General features: G+C 47.3%; 1 protein-coding gene across 2 annotated transcripts in view; it reads left to right on the top strand.

Moving 5' to 3' along the window:
* Nucleotides 1–442: 442 nt before the first annotated feature.
* Nucleotides 443–26,110, top strand: part of MYO5B (myosin VB) — a 164,277-nt gene continuing 138,609 nt past the window's right edge. Inside the window, exon 1 of one of the 2 annotated variants that reach the window (XM_072133253.1) lies at nucleotides 443–672. In XM_072133253.1, coding sequence (XP_071989354.1) covers nucleotides 646–672 — 27 coding nt within the window. In that variant the 5' untranslated portion in view covers nucleotides 443–645. The remainder of the gene's footprint in view (nucleotides 673–26,110) is intronic. The other variant, XM_072133259.1, reaches the window with a different exon arrangement.

The raw sequence follows: 26,110 nt of genomic DNA, 5'->3' as shown, positions 1-26,110 counted from the left end.
CCGGATGTGCATATAGTGCGGTGAGCTGATGACCGGGGGTGCATGTAGTGCCGTGAGCTGATGGCCGGGGGTGCATGTAGTGCGGTGAGCTGATGACCGGGGGTGCATGTAGTGCGGTGAGCTGATGGCCGGGGGTGCATGTAGTGCGCTGAGCTGATGGCCGGGGGTGCATGTAGTGCGGTAGAGCTGACGGCCGGGGGTGCATGTAGTGCCGTGAGCTGATGGCCGGGGGTGCATGTAGTGCGGTGAGCTGATGGCGAGGGTGCATGTAGTGCGGTGATCTGATGGCCGGGGGTGCATGTAGTGCCGTGAGCTGATGGCCGGGGTGCATGTAGTGCCGTGAGCTGATGGCCGGGGTGCATGTAGTGCCGTGAGCTGATGGCTGTGGGTGCATGTAGTGCGGTGAGCTGATGGCCGGGGGTGCATGTAGTGCGGCGAGGCTCCTGTGCGCGCTGTGTACACTGTGCTGTTCTCCTCCCACACCTGTGCAGGGAGCGGCGTAAGGTGGAGTCAGTGGCTGGAGGAGGCGGCAGGAGCCCGGGCACGGGGATTACTCACTGCCGGGACTGGGAGCTAAAGGTCGGCGGCAGCGGCGGGAGCCGGGAGCCCATGGAGAGCGGAGAGTGACCGGCACCGAGCAGCAGCATGTCCGTGTACGAGCTCTACTCCCGGGTGAGTGCAGAGCACAGCGCCGGGTACAGCCCTCACATACTGGGAGTACAGTGCAAGGGGCACTGGCCTTACTGGTGACACTGGTTGTACTGGTGATAATGACCTGGACACACTGGTGGCTGTACTGGTCATGTACTCCTGGCTGTACTGGGATTCTTTAGCTGGGTTTGATGGCTGTACTGGTCTATCAGTGTTGGGGACATTATTTGTACTGGTGATATACTGCTGGGTGCACTGGTTGTACTGGTGATATACTGCTGGGTGCACTGGTTGTACTGGTGATATACTGCTGGGTGCACTGGTTGTACTGGTATTATAGTGCTGGGTGCACTGGTTGTACTGGTGATATACTGCTGGGTGCACTGGTTGTACTGGTATTATAGTGCTGGGTGCACTGGTTGTACTGGTGATATAATGCTGGGTGCACTGGTTGTACTGGTGATATACTGCTGGGTGCACTGGTTGTACTGGTGATATACTGCTGTGTGCACTGGTTGTACTGGTACTATAGTGCTGGGTGCACTGGTTGTACTGGTACTATAGTGCTGGGTGCACTGGTTGTACTGGTACTATAGTGCTGGGTGCACTGGTTGTACTGGTACTATAGTGCTGGGTGCACTGGTTGTACTGGTACTATAGTGCTGGGTGCACTGGTTGTACTGGTACTATAGTGCTGGGTGCACTGGTTGTACTGGTACTATAGTGCTGGGTGCACTGGTTGTACTGGTACTATAGTGCTGGGTGCACTGGTTGTACTGGTACTATAGTGCTGGGTGCACTGGTTGTACTGGTACTATAGTGCTGGGTGCACTGGTTGTACTGGTACTATAGTGCTGGGTGCACTGGTTGTACTGGTACTATAGTGCTGGGTGCACTGGTTGTACTGGTACTATAGTGCTGGGTGCACTGGTTGTACTGGTACTATAGTGCTGGGTGCACTGGTTGTACTGGTACTATAGTGCTGGGTGCACTGGTTGTACTGGTACTATAGTGCTGGGTGCACTGGTTGTACTGGTACTATAGTGCTGGGTGCACTGGTTGTACTGGTACTATAGTGCTGGGTGCACTGGTTGTACTGGTACTATAGTGCTGGGTGCACTGGTTGTACTGGTACTATAGTGCTGGGTGCACTGGTTGTACTGGTACTATAGTGCTGGGTGCACTGGTTGTACTGGTACTATAGTGCTGGGTGCACTGGTTGTACTGGTACTATAGTGCTGGGTGCACTGGTTGTACTGGTACTATAGTGCTGGGTGCACTGGTTGTACTGGTACTATAGTGCTGGGTGCACTGGTTGTACTGGTACTATAGTGCTGGGTGCACTGGTTGTACTGGTACTATAGTGCTGGGTGCACTGGTTGTACTGGTACTATAGTGCTGGGTGCACTGGTTGTACTGGTACTATAGTGCTGGGTGCACTGGTTGTACTGGTACTATAGTGCTGGGTGCACTGGTTGTACTGGTACTATAGTGCTGGGTGCACTGGTTGTACTGGTACTATAGTGCTGGGTGCACTGGTTGTACTGGTACTATAGTGCTGGGTGCACTGGTTGTACTGGTACTATAGTGCTGGGTGCACTGGTTGTACTGGTACTATAGTGCTGGGTGCACTGGTTGTACTGGTACTATAGTGCTGGGTGCACTGGTTGTACTGGTACTATAGTGCTGGGTGCACTGGTTGTACTGGTGATATACTGCTGGGTGCACTGGTGATATACTGCTGGGTGCACTGGTTGTACTGGTGATATACTGCTAGATGCACTGGTGATATACTGCTGGGTGCACTGGTTGTACTGGTGATATACTGCTGGGTGCACTGGTTGTACTGGTGATATACTGCTGGGTGCACTGGTGATATACTGCTGGGTGCACTGGTTGTACTGGTGATATACTGCTAGATGCACTGGTTGTACTGGTGATATAGTGCTAGATGCACTTTCTGCTCTATTGTGATTATACTGTACATGACTTATAGTGATTAGATGTGATTTATGTAGGAGTCACCTGTCTATACTGGAGTCACTAGTATCACCTGTCATCTATATATTATCATACATGTCACATATCTATAATGTAATCCCTCATATGTGTCACCTGTCTACATTAAGGTCACTCATAAGTGTCACCTGTCTATATTGGGGTCATCCAAATGTGTCACCTGTCTATATTGAGGTCACTCATACGTGTCACCTGTCTATATTGAGGTCACTCATACGTGTCACCTGTCTATATTGGGGTCACTCATACGTGTCACCTGTCTATATTGGGGTCACTCATACGTGTCACCTGTCTATATTGGGGTCACTCATACGTGTCACCTGTCTATATTGGGGTCACTCATACGTGTCACCTGTCTATATTGGGGTCACTCATACGTGTCACCTGTCTATATTGGGGTCACTCATACGTGTCACCTGTCTATTTTGGGGTCACTCATACGTGTCACCTGTCTATATTGGGGTCACTCATACGTGTCACCTGTCTATATTGGGGTCATCCATATGTGTCACCTGTCTATATTGGGGTCATCCATATGTGTCACCTGTCTTTTTTGGGCTCACTCATATGTGTCACTTGTCAATATTGGGGTCACTTATACTTTTCACCTGTCTATATAGGGGTCACTCATACTTCTTATATGTATACATAGGGATACTAATACTTTATATCTGTCTGTGTTGGGGTCACTCATGTGTCTCTTGCTAATATTGGGGTCTCTTATACATGTCACCTGTCTGTATTGATGTCACTTGTACATGTCACGTGTCTATATACGAGTCACTATATTCGGGTCACTTATCACTCATATTTGTCACTTGTCAATATTGGGGTCATTTATATGTGTCACCAGCCTATATTGGGGTCACTTATACGTGTTATGTGTCTATATTGGGGTCACTTATACGTGTCACTTGTCTGTACAGGGGTCACTCATATATGTGACATCATTGACCCTTGTCCTCGTTATGGCGGCAGGAAGGGCCTTGCATTGATTTGAATACCTGTCTCCTGCCTGTCTAGACAAGTGATCTGGATCCTATAAATCTGCTACAACTCCCAGCTGGTTCTGTCCTGATGGCCAAAACAAGAATGACACGTTTCTATCTTGTGGGTCATTTTGGTGAGTGACCCCCCCCCACACCATATACTACTATACACGTATTAAGGTTTCAAACTGTGTCATGGCCTCCCTCATGTAGTACGGTATTGTGTCATATATCGGGTCTCTCAGCTCCTGTGTCATGGCCTCCCTCATGTAGTATAGTATTGTGTTATATATAGGGTCTCTCAGTGCCTGTGTCATGGCCTCCCTCGTGTATTACAGTATTGTCATATATAGGGTTTCTCAGCTCCTGTGTCATGGCCTCTCTCATGTATTACAGTATTGTGTCATATATATGGTCTCTCAGCGCCTGTGTCATGGCCTCCCTCATGTAGTACGGTATTGTGTCATATATAGGGTCTCTCAGCTCCTGTGTCATGGCCTCCCTCATGTAGTACAGTATTGTGTCATATATAGGGTCTCTCAGCGCCTGTGTCATGGCCTCCCTTATGTATTACAGTATTGTGTCATAGGGTCTCTCGCGCCTGTGTCATGGCCTCCCTCATGTAGTACAGTATTGTGTCATATATCGGGTCACTCAGCTCCTGTGTCATGGCCTCTCCCATGTATTACAGTATTGTATCATATATAGGGTCTTTCAGCGCCTGTGTCATGGCCTCCCTCATGTATTACAGTATTGTATCATATATAGGGTCTCTCAGCACCTGTGTCATGGCCTCCCTCATGTATTACAGTATTGTGTCATATATAGGGTCTCTCAGCTCCTGTGTCATGGCCTCCCTCATGTATTACAGTATTGTGTCATATATAGGGTCTCTCAGTGCCTGTGTCATGGCCTCCCTCATGTAGTACAGTATTGTGTCATATATAGGGTCTCTCAGTGCCTGTGTCATGGCCTCCCTCATGTAGTACAGTATTGTGTCATATATAGGGTCTCTCAGCTCCTGGGTCATGGCCTCTCTCATGTAGTACAGTATTGTGTCATATATAGGGTCTCTCAGCGCCTGTGTCATGGCCTCTCTCATGTATTACAGTATTGTGTCATATATAGGGTCTCTCAGCTCCTGTGTCATGGCCTCCCTCATGTATTACAGTATTGTGTCATATATAGGGTCTCTCAGCGCCTGTGTCGTGGCCTCTCTCATGTATTACAGTATTGTCATATATAGGGTCTCTCAGCTCCTGTGTCGTGGCCTCTCTCATGTATTACAGTATTGTGTCATATATAGGGTCTCTCAGCTCCTGTGTCATGGCCTCCCTCATGTATTACAATATTGTGTCATATATAGGGTCTCTCAGATCCTGTGTCATGGCCTCCCTCGTGTATTACAGTATTGTGTCATATATAGGGTCTCTCAGATCCTGTGTCATGGCCTCCCTCGTGTATTACAGTATTGTGCCATATATAGGGTCTCTCAGCGCCTGTGTCATGGCCTCCCTCGTGTATTACAGTATTGTGCCATATATAGGGTCTCTCAGCGCCTGTGTCATGGCCTCCCTCGTGTATTACAGTATTGTGTCATATATAGGGTCTCTCAGTGCCTGTGTCATGGCCTCCCTCATGTATTACAGTATTGTATCATATATAGGGTCTCTCAGCTCCTGTGTCATGGCCTCCCTCATGTATTACAGTATTGTGTCATATATAGGGTCTCTCAGCTCCTGTGTCATGGCCTCCCTCATGTATTACAGTATTGTGTCATATATAGGGTCTCTCAGCTCCTGTGTCATGGCCTCCCTCATGTATTACAGTATTGTATCATATATAGGGTCTCTCAGTGCCTGTGTCATGGCCTCCCTCATGTATTACAGTATTGTGTCATATATAGGGTCTCTCAGCACCTGTGTCATGGCCTCCCTCATGTATTACAGTATTGTGTCATATATAGGGTCTCTCAGCGCCTGTGTCATGGCCTCCCTCATGTATTACAGTATTGTCATATATAGGGTCTCTCAGTACCTGTGTCATGGCCTCTCTCATGTATTACAGTATTGTGTCATATATAGGGTCTCTCAGATCCTGTGTCATGGCTTCCCTCATCTATTACAGTATTGTGTCATATATAGGGTCTCTCAGCACCTGTGTCATGGCCTGCCTCATCTATTACAGTATTGTGTCATATATAGGGTCTCTCAGTGCCTGTGTCATGGCCTCCCTCATATATTACAGTATTGTGTCATATATCGGGTCTCTCAGTGCCTGTGTCATGGCCTCCCTCATGTATTACAGTATTGTATCATATATAGGGTCTCTCAGCGCCTGTGTCATGGCCTCCCTCATGTAGTACAGTATTGTGTCATATATAGGGTCTCTCAGTGCCTGTGTCATGGCCTCCCTCATGTATTACAGTATTGTGTCATATATAGGGTCTCTCAGTGCCTGTGTCATGGCCTCCCTCATGTATTACAGTATTGTGTCATATATAGGGTCTCTCAGTGCCTGTGTCATGGCTTCTCTCATGTAGTACAGTATTGTGTCATAAATAGGGTCTCTCAGCTCCTGTGTCATGGCCTCCCTCATGTATTACAGTATTGTGTCATATATCGGGTCTCTCAGCGCCTGTGTCATGGCCTCCCTCATGTAGTACAGTATTGTGTCATATATCGGGTCTCTCAGCGCCTGTGTCATGGCCTTCTTTGTTGGTTGAGACTTATGATGTACAACTGCTAGGGATCTGGCTAATGCTGTCATAGTTCAGCCTTATTATATATATAAGCATGGACAATTCCTTTAATTTGAGCAACCAATCATATTTGAGGTTTCAGTTTCCTGAGGCCTAAAGTAAACAAAGCAGTGACTGTACTGGTTGCTATGGACAAAGCCTTCTTTTATAGCACATAGCAACCAATCGCATTCTAGGTTTCCGTTTCCTGAGGCCTAATGTAAACAAAGCATTGACCTGACTGGTTGCTATGGACAATAGCTCTGCATCTCCTTTATAGCGCATAGCAACCAATCGCATTCCAGCTTTTCATCTTCCTTCATTGTTCCGCCATGTGCTATAGGCATCTCCTTTTCTTTGGACTACTTCTTGTCTTTCCGATTTCCCTGTCTTTCCTGTAATGGCCGATTGCTTCATGTTATTCATGGAAATCAGATTACAAAACGCTGCATCATGATGGATGTCGGTGGTTAGTCATACATGTGGCGGAGAGTTACCAAATCTCTGCCTGGGTCTAGTTCTAAGTCGTTTTTAGAATGATTGACTGAATGGGGTTTACTATTTGACCTTTGTTTCATTTCTAAATCATTTTCAAAATCTCTGTTTGCTGTCACTGAATAGAAACTCTCATTGTTTACATTCAGAGCCCGAGAACCTGTTATGTGATACTGTAAGTGGGAGGACAGATCCATGAATGTCTAGATCCTGATTTAGCTTCAAACAGTAATTTGTGAGGATTATATGCTGCCCCCTACAGAAGTTTACAGGAACTTTTCCAAGAATATCCCTCCATCAGGGAATTGCTGCTTAAGCTATTCTCCCAGGAGCTTTCATTTAATATTCAGTGTAATGAGCTCAGTTTCTGCATTTTCTGAAGTGCTGCTGGGGCATCAGCCTTATATACAGGGATTAGAGCCTAGTCTGGCCTGTAAACCTCCTGCTCTTATAATACTTCCTTATTGTGACCGACACAGACAGATCATTGTGGATTAGTGCACTTGACTTCTAGGGTACAGTCACTAGGGAGTAATCCGAGCAGGAAACACTGGGAAAATCCATACAATCAATGTTGTAATTCATATAAGTGTTTATTATATTATATATATTTTTTATATATGTTTACTACAATTACATAACTACTGTAATACTGCCCCCTATGTACAACAATTATAACTACTATAATACTGCCCCCTATGTACAAGAATATAACTACTATAATACTGCCCCCTATGTACAGGAATATAACTACTGTAATACTGCCCCCTATGTACAGGAATATAACTACTATAATACTGCCCCCTATGTACAAGAATATAACTACTATAATACTGCCCCCTATGTACAGGAATATAACTACTATAATACTGCCCCCTATGTACAAGAATATAACTACTATAATACTGCCCCCCTATGTACAAGAATATAACTACTATAATACTGCCCCCTATGTACAAGAATATAACTACTATAATACTGCCCCTATGTACAAGAATATAACTACTATACTACTGTCCCCTATGTACAAGACTATAACTACTATAATACTGCTCCTATGTACAAGAATAGAACTACTATAATACTGTCCCCTATGTACAAGAATAGAACTACTATAATACTGCCCCCTATGTACAACAATTATAACTACTATAATACTGCCACCTATGTACAACAATTATAACTACTATAATACTGCCCCCTATGTACAACAATTATAACTACTATAATACTGCCCCCTATGTACAACAATTATAACTACTATAATACTGCCCCCTATGTACAACAATTATAACTACTATAATACTGCCCCCTATGTACAACAATTATAACTACTATAATACTGCCCCCTATGTATAAGAATATAACTACTATAATACTGCCCCCTATGTACAAGAATATAACTACTATAATACTGCCCCCTATGTACAGGAATATAACTCCTATAATACTGCCCCCTATGTACAAGAATATAACTCCTATAATACTGCCCCCTATGTACAGGAATATAACTACTATAATACTGCCCCCTATGTACAAGACTATAACTACTATAATACTGCTCCTATGTACAAGAATAGAACTACTATAATACTGTCCCCTATGTACAAGAATAGAACTACTATAATACTGCTCCCTATGTACAGGAATATAACTACTATAATACTGCCCCCTATGTACAAGAATATAACTACTATAATACTGCTCCCTATGTACAGGAATATAACTACTATAATACTGCCCCCTATGTACAAGAATATAACTACTATAATACTGCCCCCTATGTACAGGAATATAACTACTATAATACTGCTCCCTATGTACAGGAATATAACTACTATAATACTGCCCCCTATGTACAGGAATATAACTACTATAATACTGCTCCCTATGTACAGGAATATAACTTCTATAATACTGCCCCCTATGTACAGGAATATAACTACTATAATACTGCCCCCTATGTACAGGAATATAACTACTATAATACTGCCCCCTATATACAAGAATATAACTACTATAATACTGCCCCCTAGGTAGTAGAATATAACTACTATAATACTGCCCCCTAGGTAGTAGAATATAACTACTATAATACTGCCGCCTATGTACAGGAATATAACTACTATAATACTGCCCCCTATGTACAAGAATATAACTACTATAATACTGCCCCCTAGGTAGTAGAATATAATACCTCCTTTCCTTTCTTCTCCTGAATGAGACATGTGAGGTGAGAGCCTGTAGTGATCTCTCTGGGGGCGGTGAATACCTGTGACTACCAGGCAGTGGGGATCAGGTAGGTCGCGGCTGGCAGGTGTGCACAGTGAAAGCGGAAGCAGTGAATTAGTTTCGATTAAACTTCCAGGGATCCTCGATATTTTGTTTCCTGCAGATGTTAACCATCTCACTGCTGCATGCTGGTGATTGATGCGGTGGTGATGGAGGACGGTCACATAGGGACAGTTTGTTGTTCTGCAGAACAGGTTTTTTGTCCATGTTGCGCCCTATGGGGGATGATAACTGATTCAGCGTTTACACAATACGCTGCAGCTTGTGTGACCGTCCCTTAGTAGTTGTGGATTTGCCTGGAGGGACCAGTGTTGCTTAACTGCTGGGTAATTTATTACCTTACCAGACACTGAGCGGATCATCATTGATCTTAAAGCAAAACAGCACTCAAAATCTGTCTTATAATGATAGAACTAGCCCTATTGTTCCCTGTTATCAGCCACTTTCCGCCTGGCTGGAGGGAGACTACAGCACAGTGTCTGCTGTGACTGATGCCCCAATAATGGTTGACTTATGTAACCGGCTTTTATGAGCTGCTGAATTTTTAGTGTTTGTGGCCCTTTAAATCTGGCTCATTAACCCTTTATTATCCTGTGATCCATCATCTGAGGTGTAGTGTGATGTGATTGCATGTGAAGGCAGGATAGTTGTGTTTTAAGAACGCTACAAAGTCAGTAATTTGGGGTAATAATTAGATACTTTTTATATTCTCAGATGTTGGCTACAATTTATCTCTTGTGACACTAACTCCGCTCCATCGTCTTTTAGAGAATTCGGTGGCTGAACTCCATAGTTAGACTTTCATAAATAGCACAGAGCGCTCCCTTGTCTTTCCTCCTTGCTTGTCTATGTTACGTAATATAACCTGTAGTTAAAGGGGTTGTCCAGTAGTTGATAAACATTGTTCCTTTCTTCCAAAAAGCTTCTTTCCAGGCTATGGTTGGTTTGCTCCATTCGTTTCTATACAGCTGAGCTGCAATACCCACAATAACCATGGTCAGGTGTGGCGCTGTTTTTGGAAGAAAGCAACCATGTTTTTCCTCTTTGCCTCTATAGAATATATAGAAGTTGTCATCCTCATGTGGTGCCGCTATGCAGCAGTTCTCTTCTCCCGCAGCAGTTCTCTTTTAGCTCTCCCGCAGCAGTTCTCTTCTCGTTCTCTCCCGCAGCCGTTCTCTTCTCGTTCTCTCCCGCAGCAGTTCTCTTCTCGTTCTCTCCCGCAGCCGTTCTCTTCTCGTTCTCTCCCGCAGCCGTTCTCTTCTCGTTCTCTCCCGCAGCAGTTCTCTTCTCGTTCTCACCCGCAGCAGTTCTCTTCTCGTTCTCTCCCGCAGCAGTTCTCTGCTCGTTCTCTCCCGCAGCAGTTCTCTTCTCGTTCTCTCCCGCAGCAGTTCTCTTCTCGGTCTCTCCCGCAGCAGTTCCCTTCTCGTTCTCTCCCGCAGCGGTTCTCTTCTCGTTCTCTCCCGCAGCGGCTCTCTTCTCGTTCTCTCCCGCAGTGGCTCTCTTTTCGTTCTCTCCCGCAGCGGCTCTCTTTTCGTTCTCTCCCGCAGCGGCTCTCTTTTCGTTCTCTCCCGCAGCGGCTCTCTTCTCGTTCTCTCCCGCAGCGTCTCTCTTCTCGTTCTCTCCCGCAGCGTCACTCTTCTCGTTCTCTCCCGCAGCGTCTCTCTTCTCGTTCTCTCCCGCAGCGTCTCTCTTCTCGTTCTCTCCCGCAGCAGCTCTCTTCTCGTTCTCTCCCGCAGCAGCTCTCTTCTCGTTCTCTCCCGCAGCAGCTCTCTTCTCGTTCTCTCCCGCAGCAGCTCTCTTCTCGTTCTCTCCCGCAGCAGTTCTCTTCTCGTTCTCTCCCGCAGCAGCTCCCTTCTTGCACTGCGGTAATTCTTCTCAATCTGTCTTTAAAGGGGATGTTTAATGCCATTGGTACATTGTAGCTCATTATCTCAGCCTGTGTCATCCATTATATGACATTATCTCCCCGCAGGTCCGGCAGGGTGCCCTCCGCTGCAGCACAGGGTCGCCCGCTGCTGTGACATCTGTTACTGTCTTTGTATCTCATTAGTTTTTAAGAAGTCTCAGACACGAAGGTTAATTAAGGTGGAGCTGTCATCATTCATTACCGTCGTGGTGACTTCGTTAATGGTCTGGGAAATATTTCCCCTTTAATACCATTTACCTCAGTGGTGTAGCGGTGGAGGGGGTAAGATGGCACATGGGTGAATATATGATTATAATTAATTCAGGGTCATTATTGGGATCCCACAATAAATTCCATATCCGTTCATGCATGTCAATGTGTTTTAATGTCACCCTTCACCTAGGACACCCATGGTGCCTTTTTCAGGTGCCAACGTTGCCTCACCTTGACTATCGTTTCTCTTCCAAAATGGCCCCTATCCTTTTCAGGGAAGCTTCCTCTATGTCACAGTCCTTTGAAGGCTCACATTTGGGGTACGTTCACGTGTGGCGTTTACGTAGCATTGTGAAACGTGATACAACAGCTGAGGAGAGGAGATTTGCCTAATTAGATTGCTGTTAACGACGCGTTAACATTACATTAAGAAAACGCACACGCAGGAACATAATCTTAACGTAGGTGTTAACGTTGCATTTTGTAAACGTAAATGTTCACAGCAATGTCATTAGGTAAGTCTCCTCTCCTCGGGTTTCAAAACGCAATGTAAATGCCACGTGCGAACGCAGCCTCAGGGCACGTTGCTTTTTGGGAAGCGTTTGTAAGCGCTTGAAACGCATTACAACGACTGAGGAGGGGTGATTTGCTTAATTACATTACTGTTTGCATATGTTAACACATTAGTTAACATCATGTTTACAATGCGTTTTGTAAATGCAAATGTTAACAGTCATGAAATTAGGCAAATCGCCTCTCCTCCGCTGTTGTAATGCGTTTCAACGCAATGAAAACGCATGCCAAAATGCAACGTGTGAACGTGCCCTCAAGGTTGGAGCTTTTTTCCAAAATCAGCGGGTGGGTGCTTCTGAGTAACTATTGTTGCAGTGTTTCTCTGAAGTGATGCTACCCTTTAATTAAAGGGATCCTCTGAGACGGCAGCCGAGCACATGGCGTGCCTGTTTACATAGCCGTATCCATGGAGGCTGCTCTCAGGATGATGACACAGACATCGGGTTAGATCAGGATGTGATTGACCCTGGTAACATCAGGGCTATGATTATCTGTGTGTATAGCAGTCAGGGGTGTAGTCATTCAGTACCGGAAACGGGTCACACTAAGGAGTCTTAAAGGGATGTGAAAGAAGGAGAATAATGTATCACATATAATGGTTACATTCAGTTGCGTTTATACATTGTAAACATATACATTGTTACATGTTACAAATGTGTTAACATGCTGTAAACAAGTTAACACAACGTAAAGGAAATGTATGAACAGAGCTTTGATGTTCTAGTTATGGCGCCTCCTCGATGCAGAGGTGATATTATCTATCGTTGTTTGCAGCAGATCTTGCTGATTGTGGCGCGGAGCGGCGGATATGAGCAGTAAAAGAGCAATCTCATTATCCGATGTCTATTAGAGACTCGGCAGCGCTTCCCCCATCTTCTGCCAAATTACTACAGATGAAATCCCTGCGAGACCTCGTCCTCCGCAGCCGTCAGAGAGGGATTTTCTGTGTCGCAGTGTATGTGTCGTCACAATGTGTCAGGGCGTAATGGTTGTATTGAGATGAGCGGCACACGGGGACGCCGCTTATCTCTTCCTGATCTGTCAGTGATACATTAGAAGGAAATATGTTTTCCTGTCCTGACCACTGAAGGACATGCAATGCTCCATCTCCCCGGAAGCAGCAGTTTAAGGCTGCGATCACACGTGGCGTTTTGAACCCCTTTTTTGGCCTGTTTTTAAGCAGTCCGTCAAAAAACGCATCCGGTAAAAACCGCATCCGGTAAAAAACGCATGCGTTTTTTGAAAACACATCTGTTTTTGACCAGTTTTAATTGAGATAATTGGTAAAACCTTTCAAAAACGGATGCGTTTTTTAACGGACTGCTTAAAAACTGGCCAAAAACGGGTTCAAAATGCCGCGTGTGACTGCAGCCAAAATCACAATACAAACCTCAAATCCATGGAAACTCGCAATACGCACCTCAGCTTCTGTAGAACCTGGTAAGGGTGATGTCACACTTGGCGTTTTTAGGCCGTTTTTAGTTAGTGCGTTTTCAGATCGTAAAAAAAAACACATGCATTAAAAAATGTATCCGTTTTTAAAAACACATGCGGTTTTGTCCGTTTTTAATTGCGCAAATTCGGAAAAACGGACAAAAACGCCATGTGTGACATCACCCTAATACACACCTCAGCTGCTGCAGAACCTGGTAATACACACCTCAGCTGCTGCAGAACCTGGTAATACACACCTCAGCTGCTGCAGGACCTGGTAATACACACCTCAGCTGCTGCAGAACCTGGTAATAAACACCTCTCAGCTGCTGCAGAACCTGATAATACACACCTCAGCTGCTGCAGAACCTGATAATACACACCTCAGCTGCTGCAGAAACCTGGTAATACACACCACAGCTCCTGAAGAACCTCATAATACACAAGTCAGCTGCTGCAGATCATCGTAATAAACATCTTAGCTGCTGCAGAACCTCATAATACACAGCTCACCTGCTCCATAACATCATCATACACACCTCAGCTGCAGCAGAAACTGATAATAAACACCTCAGCTGCTGCAGAACCACACTGTACACTCCTTAGCTGCTGCAGAACCTGTCTCTGCTGTGTAATCAGTCAGTGTCATAGAAATCTGTGGTATTATCCGTTAGGGTCATTTGATTGGAGTTTAGTCAGGATTGGCTGACGTGACATAACACAATCTTTGAGCAGGTCTGCGTCACAGCAGTGCGTATTAGTCCCTAGGGGATTTGTCTTTGACCTTATAATCACTTTGATTTGTCTCTGCGCTAACTACCAAACACAGCGCCCTGCATGGTATAGTGGCTGTTCTTGGTATTGCAGCTCTGCAGCATTCTGTTGCACAGAAGCCACAGGACTGGTGAATGTGTCGTCACTGTGATATGGATGGGGTCTGCACCAAAGTGATGGGAGAGCTTTATGGAATTTGGGCCAAGTTAAATCTGATAGAAGCTCAACCTGTAGGACCCCTGACTATTTCCATATATTAGTGCCCTATATGGTGCAGGTAGCACTTATTCCTCTTCCATACCTCTCTCATCCATCCCTATGGCTAGTGCCGGTGCTGCATGTGGTTGGGTTTTCTTCTATCTATCCCTTTTCTCGGGTACTGACAAGAATGTGATGTTTCACAAGACTTGGCAGTTTTTGGAATTTTTTGCATGGTGCCTGTAAGTGGGTCAGCCCTCGGCATGATTCACTGAGCAGATTGTATGGTAATATGGGGATTCTCTCTGCTGCTCCCTGACATCAGCCATTATTCCCATCCACTCACTTGTGTGCAGCTGCCATTCCTAAATACAAAACTGATTACCCCCCCCCCTCCCCCCTCCCGGCGGCGCTACAAAGACCATTCTGTAAATTATTGGTGGACAAAAAACGTTTACTGACTCGTCTTAATTTAAAGAGGACTTCCACTTGTTAATTAGATTTTACTGTTTATACATGTAATATTAATCTACAAATATCCAACATTACTGTAATAATCTTAGACTACTTACGGCACACCAGAGCTGCACTCACTATTCTGCTGCTGGTGCAGTCACTGTGTACATACATGACATTACTTATCCTGTACTGATCCTGAGTTACATCCTGTATTATACCCCAGAGCTGCACTCACTATTCTGCTGCTGGTGCAGTCACTGTGTACATACATGACATTACTTATCCTGTACTGATACTGAGCTACATCCTGTATTATACCCCAGAGCTGCACTCACTATTCTGCTGCTGGTGCAGTCACTGTGTACATACATGACATTACTTATCCTGTACTGACCCTGAGTTACATCCTGTATTATACTCCAGAGCTGCACTCACTATTCTGCTGCTGGTGCAGTCACTGTGTACATACATGACATTACTTATCCTGTACTGATCCTGAGTTACATCCTGTATTATACTCCAGAGCTGCACTCACTATTCTGCTGCTGGTGCAGTCACTGTGTACATACATGACATTACTTATCCTGTACTGATCCTGAGTTACATCCTGTATTATACCCCACAGCTGCACTCACTATTCTGCTGCTGGTGCAGTCACTGTGTACATACATGACATTACTTATCCTGTACTGATACTGAGCTACATCCTGTATTATACCCCAGAGCTGAACTCACTATTCTGCTGCTGGTGCAGTCACTGTGTACATACATGTACCAATTATACTGAAGCTCTGTGCATACGTCGATCCGAGCGCTCAAGGATTTTCCACACTCCCGATATATTAGATTAATATCGGATTTTATTGATTAAAACATCAAACTCGCAACGCGTTTCGGTCCGGTACTCGGGCAGTTTGATGTTTTAATCAATAAAATCTGATATTAATCTAATATATCGGGAGTGTGGAAAATCCTTGAGCGCTCGGATCGACGTATGCACAGAGCTTCAGTATAATTGGTACATCGAGAAACCTTCCCCGGGTACCCCTGGAACACGGAGGACGGGACGTACACACATGCTGAGCAGTCGGATACCCGCAACTAAAAACCCTACATGCTGTACACTGATCATCGATCAGGTGAGAGTCCTATAGGACAAAAATTTCTTTTCACTTAAATACCATCGTTAATACACTAGGAGAGCGCTCCTTTTTGCTTTCTCCTTGTCTCTATACTATCACTTCTGGAGGAAGTTTGCAGGCTGTGCATCACCTACTCCAATCCCAGGTTTCTATATGTGTACATACATGACATTACTTATCCTGTACTGATCCTGAGTTACATCCTGTATTATACTCCAGAGCTGCACTCACTATTCTGCTGCTGGTGCAGTCACTGTGTGCATACATGACATTACTTATCCTGTACTGATCCTGAGTTACATCCTGTATTATACCCCAGAGCTGCACTCACTATTCTGCTGCTGGTGCAGTCACTGTGTACATACATGACATTACTTATCCTGTACTGATCCTGAGTTACATCCTATATTATACCCCAGAGCTGCACTCACTATTCTGCTGCTGGTGCAGTCACTGTGTACATACATGACATTACTTATCCTGTACTGATCCTGGGTTACATCCTGTATTATACTCCAGAGCTGCACTCACTATTTTGCTGCTGGTGCAGTCACTGTGTACATACATGACATTACTTATCCTGTACTGATCCTGAGTTACATCCTGTATTATACCCCAGAGCGGCACTCACTATTCTGCTGCTGGTGCAGTCACTGTGTACATACATGACATTACTTATCCTGTACTGATCCTGAGTTACATCCTGTATTATACTCCAGTACTGCACTCACTATTCTGCTGCCGGTGCAGTCACTGTGTACATACATGACATTACTTATCCTGTACTGATCCTGAGTTACATCCTGTATTATACCCCAGAGCTGCACTCACTATTCTGCTGCTGGTGCAGTCACTGTGTACATACATGACATTACTTATCCTGTACTGATCCTGAGTTACATCCTGCATTATACACCAGAGCTGCACTCACTATTCTGCTGCTGGTGCAGTCACTGTGTACATACATGACATTACTTATCCTGTACTGATCCTGAGTTACATCCTGTATTATACTCCAGAGCTGCACTCACTATTCTGCTGCTGGTGCAGTCACTGTGTACATACATGACATTACTTATCCTGTACTGATCCTGAGTTACATCCTGTATTATACTCCAGTACTGCACTCACTATTCTGCTGCCGGTGCAGTCACTGTGTACATACATGACATTACTTATCCTGTACTGATCCTGAGTTACATCCTGTATTACACCCCAGAGCTGCACTCACTATTCTGCTGCTGGTGCAGTCACTGTGTACATACATGACATTACTTATCCTGTACTGATCCTGAGTTACATCCTGTATTATATCCCAGAGCTGCACTCACTATTCTGCTGCTGGTGCAGTCACTGTGTACATACATGACATTACTTATCCTGTACTGATCCTGAGTTACATCCTGTATTATACTTCAGAGCTGCACTCACTATTCTGCTGCTGGTGCAGTCACTGTGTACATGCATGACATTACTTATCCTGTACTGATCCTGAGTACAGGATGTAGTGTTATATTCCAGAGCTGCACTCACTATTCTGCAGGTGGAGTACTTAAATTGTATAACTTATCTACATGACCTCGGTAGTTTCTGTAATATAATGTATAATATGTAGTTCATCCATCGCAGGCTGCTCAGACATTGACAAGCATATCAAATGTCACTGCACAATCTTCAGTTTTCTCGATGGGGTCAGGCTGCCGGCGGCTTGTTCTTAATCTTTAAAGGTTCTTTCAGACATTCCACTCTGCTGAGAATACGTTTTAACCCTGGACACTCCCAAGATTTTGTGCAAAGCTGTAAAATTCTTCATCTTCAGTATTCAGAAATATTCACGTGTGTGGTGTGTGCAAATCAGGTGATGGAGGAGATGATGTCACCAGGGTTCCCTCACTCCATAAATATGAGGTTATGTGAGGTTGACCAGGGATAAAACAAGCCGTGCACCTGTGTGACATCACATGGACAGGGATAAAACAAGCCGTGCACCTGTGTGACATCACATGACCTGGGATATAAGAAGCCGTTTACCTGTGTGACATCACATAACTAGGCAAATAACAAGCGATGCTCCTGTGTGATATCATCTGACCAGGGATATAATGAGCTGTGCACCTGTGTGACATCATCTGACAAGGGATATTTAACGAACCGCGCACCTGTGTGGCATCACGACCAGGAATATAACAAGCCGTACACCACATGTCCAGGGATATAACGAGCCGTGCACCTGTGTGACATCACATGACCAGGGATATAACAAGCTGCGCACCTGTGTGACATCACATGACCAGGGATATAACGAGCTGCGCACCTGTGTGACATCACATGACCAGGGATATAACGAGCCATGCACCTGTGTGACATCATCTGACAAGGGATATTTAACGAGCCGTGCACCTGTGTGACATCACATAACTAGGCAAATAACAAGCCATGTCCCTGTGTGACATCATATGACCAGGGATATAACGAGTCGTGCACCTGTGTGACATCATATGACCAGGGATATAACGAGCCGTGCACCTGTGTGACATCACATGACCAGGGATATAACGAGCCGTGCACCTGTGTGACATCACATGACCAGGGATATAACGAGCCGTGCACCTGTGTGACATCACATGACCAGGAATATAACAAGCCGTGCACCTGTGTGACATCACATGACCAGGGATATAACGAGCCGTGCACCTGTGTGACATCACAGGCATGGACTTGACCAGGTACCGGTTTACATCTAAAGTAAGTAAACACGGAGCTTCCAGTACAATGACAGCAAACAGAGATTTAGAAAACCAAGAGGAAGTGAGGCTAAATGTATACTGGAATATTGTACAACTTTTACATTACACAAACCGTTTAAATTATTTGCCGAAGGTGGACAAGCCCTGCTAACGGAATAGGTGGGGATGTTTCTTTTTATGGAGAAAATTTCACAAAATCCTTATCCTGTGATAATCGTTTTTGGGGGGCACATATGCTGGTCTCTGTAACTGACAGCTCAGCCGGGAGTTCTAGGTATCAAGAGAACAATTCAACCAGACAGTCCCTCCGTTGGACAATGGGACATCATGTCCCTTGTGTAAGGAGGCCACTTATTGGCCAGACAGCTCCTATGACCCCCAGAACTTCCCAGAAGTTCCAGAATCTGGAAACCTGAAAATGATAGTAATAATATATAGATACAAGGTTGATGGCTTTCCTTTCTGAAACTATTTGATACAACAAGATGTGGCCACAACCTAGGAACCTATTTATCCATCCGGAAAGATTCTGAGTCGCCGTCTTCACGTTTGATGTGACTCTGCGTGAAAATATTACTTCCATTATTGATCAGTGCGATTGAGATGAAAGCGCTTCTTCTGTACAACCGCGCATCAGCGATGGGGGAGCGGGGACCAAACCGTATCAAGAGAAGAAATCAAAGTGCGGAGGTGTCACAGAGCCCAGCGGATGCTCAAAGGGATCATCTATTTCCATGATCAATAAATTGGGCTGTGACTCTGTGGTTCTAATTTTTTGTGTTAGCAGATCTTTTTATTCTCCCTTTCTGGTAGAAGAGTTGTGAGTGTTGTGTGTGTTGTGCTCATCTAGATTTTGTCAGTAATTAGTATCTGATTCAGTAGCTTGGCCAAGAATGATCACAGCATCACAAAGTATTTCAGAAGTACACAGTGACCCTCCTAGCAGAATAGTGAGTGCAGCTCTGGAGTGTAATACAGGATGTAACTAAGGATCAGTACAGGATAAGTAATGTCACGTATGTACACAGTGACTGCACCAGCAGCAAAATAGTGAGTGCAGCTCTGGGGTATAATACAGGATGTAACTCAGGATCAGTACAGGATAAGTAATGTCATGTATGTACACAGTGACCCTCCTAGCAGAATAGTGAGTGCAGCTCTGGAGTGTAATACAGGATGTAACTAAGGATCAGTACAGGATAAGTAATGTCACGTATGTACACAGTGACTGCACCAGCAGCAAAATAGTGAGTGCAGCTCTGGAGTATAATACAGGATGTAACTCAGGATCAGTACAGGATAAGTAATGTCATGTATGTACACAGTGACTGCACCAGCAGCAGAATAGTGAGTGCAGCTCTGGAGTATAATACAGGATGTAACTCAGGATCAGTACAGGATAAGTAATGTCATGTATGTACACAGTGACTGCACCAGCAGCAGAATAGTGAGTGCAGCTCTGGGGTATAATACAGATGTAACTCAGGATCAGTACAGGATAAGTAATGTCATGTATGTACACAGTGACTGCACCAGCAGCAGAATAGTGAGTGCAGCTCTGGAGTATAATACAGGATGTAACTCAGGATGAGTACAGGATAAGTAATGTCATGTATGTACACAGTGACTGCACCAGCAGCAGAATAGTGAGTGCAGCTCTGGAGTATAATACAGGATGTAACTCAGGATGAGTACAGGATAAGTAATGTCATGTATGTACACAGTGACTGCACCAGCAGCAGATAGTGAGTGCATCTCTGGTGTGCCTCGTTACCTCGTTAGCTGTCTGTTGCTGTGAGAGGCTGTGTGCTGCTGCTGCTCCTGAGCTCCAGGGAAAACCACCTCCACCTGGGGCCTGCTCTCTCCTCTCCCAGGGAGGGAGTGGGTTTCCAGGCATGAGCCAGGGCAGCAAGTCCCAGGCTCCTGCTTCCCGGTCTAGGCCGGCGGGGGGCAGGGGTAGCCAGGAACCGGCCAGCGCTGCGGAAGCCTTGGGGGTAAGAAGATCTGCAAGGAACAGCAGCAATGCTGCTCCAAGTACCCCCAGGCCAGCTAAGGCTTCAAAAAGCAGCAAGATCTCAGAAAAGATGGATACCTCGGGAAAGCTGGGTACCTCGGGAAAGATGGATACCGCAGGAAAGCTGAGTGCTCAGAGAGGTGAGGCTGACCTCAGTGAAGAGGGCTGGGGAATGCTGAGGACCCGGGAGTCTATTTCCACCTATGCCTCCCGGGCTCTGGGCCACCTCTCTGAGTATGAAGAAGCCAGCAAGACGGTGAGGAGACTGCGGGAGGAGCTCAGGTGCGCCCATGCCAGGGCAAGCTCTGCCCAGAAGAGGAAGAAGGAGCAGATTCTGGCAGAGATTTCCAGGCTCCAGACTAACATCCAGGCCTTGGAGGAGAGGAAGGCGTATCTGCTGGAGAGGAGCGGTCCGTTTAAAGAAAAAATTCTTAATGATGAGCGGTTCCGGGAGATGGAGGAGGAAAAGCAGAGGCGGCTGATGGGGCTTCAGCCAGAGAATCAGATGGAGGAGGAAAGTTCGGTACCGTGCAGTGGGCCCCCTGCAGGACAAGTGGCCATGTCATCTGGCTGCGGTTCTGCCGGCCCAGGTGAGGATAGTGACAGCCACCAGGGAGGGGCGCTGATGGAGGAGATCAGACGGCTCGAGTCCCCTGTGCACCTCCAGGACTTTACTTTTGGAGACGATCTGCCGGAGGATGCACTGGGGGGCAGCAAACCACGAAAGAAGAAGACCAAATCCGTGGAAGTGGTGAGTCTAGTCTACAGCCCCCTCCCCGTAAAACCCGAGTCGGCCGCAGGGCCAGCTCACTGTGCGAGCCCCGTTACCCAGCCCAGCACGGGTCCTGCAGTGGACTCAGTGCCAGGGAGCGGGGAGATTACAGGTGTGACATCTGATGTGGCGATGGGCTCCGTCTCTGTTTGTGGTAACAGTGGGGGAGCAGGGGAGGCATCGGCCGCGAGGCCGGACAGTAAGGGCGGCTCGGCAGTGGCGATACCATCCAAATCCAGTGCTGTGGTGCGTCCCCCAGTGGGAGGGGGGGATAGCCCGGCACTGGTGGCAGCTTCAGGTGCCTCGGCGCCTCTTCATGCTGTTGCCGCTGATCACTTGGTTATGGAGCGGCGGCAGCGTGGAGGGGTCGCTGAGGCTGAGGGCTCCGGACCTCCCAAACCTAAAGTCCTATTTTGTGTTGGTGTTGGAGACAGTCTGCAGAGAAGTGCTGAGGAAGGTGGGGACCAGCGGTGCCACATACCAGCCAAAGATCAGCGGCGACTCCTACCTTCCTCTAAGAAAAGTAAAATAACATCTGCTACCGATGATGCGGAGGGCACAAGTGTGACACAAGTTGGGGTTCCCTCTGGGCGATGCGCTGCGGGGGGACCCCCGTCCCTTGTGCCTGAAGATGCGGAGGTGGTCTTGTCTGCTAATATTGCTGCTGGTCCAGCCAGTGTGAGTGGAGTCAGTAATGTTGTGGTGGATAATGTGAATGGTGTGAGTGGTGCTGAATCTTTTCCAGCTTTGGGGGTGAGTGATGGAGGGACTGGGGGTGTGAGTGGCGCGGCTGGGTGTAACATGCAGGTGGGTAGTGTTAATGTGGTGGGTGCAGGGGTTGGTCCGGTTGCTCCCCCAGTGGCGGCCCCCGTTAAGAGCTATGCCAGTGTCGCTGCTGGGGGAAGTAGGGTTCCATCATCCTCGTCTCTGGGCTCTGGGGACGGCTTTTTGCAACGGCGCCTCCTGCAGGCCTTACAGAAGGGTGAAAGGACGATCAATGTAGCGGGGCAGGAGGTTGATTTGTCGTTTTGGATAGAGAGGCACGGCCTGTCTGCCTTCCGAGAGCAAAGAGGCAGGGAGACATCATGGTCGCTCCCGACAACCGGGCCGGGTGCTAACCGTAGGAATGTGGTGCGTCTTCGGTGGCGTGGCAGTGATGTGTGTCCCCCTCGGGCACGGGTAGTTGAGCTGCTGCTGAAGATGGACTTCAAGGCGGCTGACATCTTTGCCTTGATCCATCCCTATGGTACATCTGAGTTTGATATCAGCTTTGTTCGGCCGGAGGGGCTTGAGCTCTTCTGGTCCAACTATGAGCTGAGGTACAACGAGCCCGAGTGGCGGGACTTTGCTGTGCAAGCAGTGTCCCGCCAGAGCGAACTCAAGAAAGTGACCGTTCTTACCCGTAACGAATCACTATCTTGCTTTGACATCATGACCTGGATAAATCGTTATGGAGAGGTACTGGGAGTACCCGAGAAAAATCGTGATGAGTATGGTATCTGGTCAGGGGCCTGGACCTTCATGGTGAAGTTGAGGCGTTCAGGTAATTCAGTCGCCCACATCCCTTCATCAGCCTTCCTGGGGAGGGATCGGATCCTGATCTTCTACCGGGGGCAGCCTAAGCTGTGTCACAGGTGCGGTGACCCCACACATTTCAGCGCAAACTGCACCGTGCAGAAGTGTGCGTTGTGTGGGGGTGTCGGCCATCTCGCTGCATCCTGTACAGGGCAGATTAGGTGTAACCTGTGTGGTGATCTCGGTCACCCGTACAGTCGTTGTCCTCTTTCCTTCGCTAATGCGGGCTCAGCCTCAGCGGATGAAAGCCATGAGGCTGAATCTGCTGGGGAGGGGACTAGCAAAGGCGGAGGAATGGAGGGGCCAGGGAAGAAAGACAGGAAAAAGACGCCTGCCCAGCTAAGGCGTCTAGAGAAGCGTCAACAGGAGAGAGAGCGGGGGGAGTCTCGGGCTACTGGGACAACCTCTGGCGCTGTCCTGGAGACCACACCTGTCGCTGAGGCCCCAGGGGATGATGTACTGGATGAGGAGGTCAGGAGGATCGAGAGAGAGGAAGGTGCCACGTCCTCAGACTCCTCCCATTATGAGAGTATGGATGAGGATAATAGGGCGTGGCTAGAGGAAAAGCGTAAGCGTGGCGCCAAAAAGAAGAAAAAGGGTAAAAAGAAGGGAGGTGTAAGATCTTCTCCCACCCTGACTAAGGTACCCAAGGAAGGTGCAACCAACCCCCCGCTGGTCGAACTTTCAAATCGATTCCTGGCCCTGGATGGAGCCTCTCCTGCCGATGGAGGGGCTGAGGGTGAAGGGCCAGAGGTGGCGGAGCCTGCAGGGGGTGCCGAGTCTCCCCCTGGGGAGTCAGGGTCCTCAGGAGGGGAGACTGGCCCAGAGTCTGGAGACGAGGATGAGGGGGCAGGTCCTGGATCTGCCCCTGAAGCATCAGAGGTGCGGGAGATGGACACCACAATATGTCTAAAAAGGGGGTGTTCATTTCCCGAGGGTGGTGGTAAGATGGGTAAAAAGAAAGCCGTCTAACTCAATCACTCATGATGGCGGCACCCACTCCGTTGACGCTGGCGTCCATTAATGTCGCCAGCATTAAGTCTGATGCGGCTAGATTTGCGGCCTTTGATTTTCTCGGCCGTGTTGAAGCCGACATTTTATTTTTGCAGGAGACCAGGCTGCCAGATTTGGCGGCCGTGTTTAAAGCTAAGAGGGAATGGAGACACGGGCCTTCCTATTGGTCTCTTGCGGCCGAGCCGTATAGCGGAGTGGCGGTCCTTTTTACCGCACCGGTAGAATGCAGACGAGTTATTGAGTTAGAAATGGGGAGGTGCCTGATCCTGGATGTCCTCATGAAGGGACAAGAACTTCGCCTAATTAACATCTATGGTCCCCAGTCCAAGTGGGACAGGAAGTGTCTCTTTATGAGGATCAAGCCCTACCTTTTTACAAGTCGGCAGGTGGTCTTTGGAGGGGACTTCAATGCTGTCACGAGGTCCCAGGATAGGGGAGGTTCCAGAGACAAGCTGACTTATGATAGCGTCGCTCTTAATAGCATAGCTAGTGAGGCCCGCCTGGTGGATGTCCACATCCGGCACACCCCAGGCCACGCGGGGTTCACCTATTATAGGGGTAGCTGCAGGTCTAGAATAGACAGGTTTTATTTAAAGGAGGAAGCCATTTCTTCAGCAGTGTCCGTTGTTGAGGTGGAGTTCTCCGACCACTGTTTAATTTTGTTTTCTCTGAATGTTACAGAGACCCCCCGGATGGGAAGAGGCTACTGGAAGCTCAATTCGTCTCTCCTGGAAGAAGCGGAGATAAGACAATCGTTTGAGGACTTTCTTCAGAGCCAGGTACCTTTGCTGGGCCTTTGTAGCAGTAAGTCAGAGTGGTGGGAGATGCTCAAGAAAAGGGTGGCGAGATTCTTCCGCCAGCTCTCGAGCCTCAGGAGCCTGGACAGGTACCGCCTGTATCAGGGCCTGAGGAGGAAACTCGAGCATCTCGTCTCGACTGGAGGTAGTCGTGAGGACATCTCCAGAGTGAAATCCTTGCTGAAGAGGTGTCAGTACGATAGACACGCATCTTTGGTTTTTGAGAGGGATTACGGGAAATACCGCTCGCCCGACCCTTACAGAAACTGCAAGATGTCAGTGAATGGTAAAGTTGTCACGGGACTGGTTGACAGTACGGGATCCCTGAAAAGGTCCAGATCAGGGATTCTGGAGGTCGTCAGATCCTTCTACTCGCACCTCTTGGGCAAGAAGGATCTAGATCGGGATGTGATGTCGGCTTTCCTGGCTGAAACTGTCCCTGAGCCAGGAGTAGACCCTTCTCTTGATGTTTTGACCGAAGTGATCAGGGAAGAGGAAGTCAGCCTGGCGATTGAAGGGCTCGCCCTCAAGAAATCGCCGGGTCCGGATGGCTTAACATCCGAGTTTTATAAGACCTTTAAAGGAAACCTACCACTTTAAAATGACCCCTCTGACCCACAAATACCTTAAGCTAGCTCAGGATGAGCTGATGCCGGACCATATTTTCAATTAAACCAGAAACCGCTGTATTTGTAGAAACATTATTTTCTTGTGGTAGTAAAATCTCTCTTCGGCGCTTCTATAAGCGTCATACAGCGCGCACCCCGGACCCTGCTCCGCGATCACGCTGTCGTCAGCGCCGCTCCCGTCACTAATTTTGCTGTGCCCGAGAGCCGGTGACGTCACCGAGCTCTCGGGCACACTAGCGCATGCGCACCACCTCCTCCTGGCGCGTCGCGGCCGGATCCCATTGCGCATGGGCGAAGTATAGCGGCGAGCATAGTGGAGGTGGTCTTCTGGGTCTTCTCTCCGAAGCCTCGCGATACTACGAGGCTTCGGGACTTCGCCCATGCGCAATGGGATCCGGCCGCGACGCGCCGGGAGGAGGTGGTGCGCATGCGCTAGTGTGCCCGAGAGCTCGGTGACGTCACCGGCTCTCGGGCACAGCAAAATTAGTGACGGGAGCGGCGCTGACGACAGCGTGATCGCGGAGTAGGGTCCGGGGTGCGCGCTGTATGACGCTTATAGAAGCGCCGAAGAGAGATTTTACTACCACAAGAAAATAATGTTTCTACAAATACAGCGGTTTCTGGTTTAATTGAAAATATGGTCTGGCATCAGCTCATCCTGAGCTAGCTTAAGGTAT

The sequence above is a fragment of the Engystomops pustulosus genome, chromosome 1, assembly GCF_040894005.1.
Source record: "Engystomops pustulosus chromosome 1, aEngPut4.maternal, whole genome shotgun sequence".
NCBI classification, from domain to species: domain Eukaryota; kingdom Metazoa; phylum Chordata; class Amphibia; order Anura; family Leptodactylidae; genus Engystomops; species Engystomops pustulosus.
The sequence above is the reverse complement of the archived record's forward strand: the minus strand, read 5'-3'. Positions and strand labels throughout refer to the sequence as shown.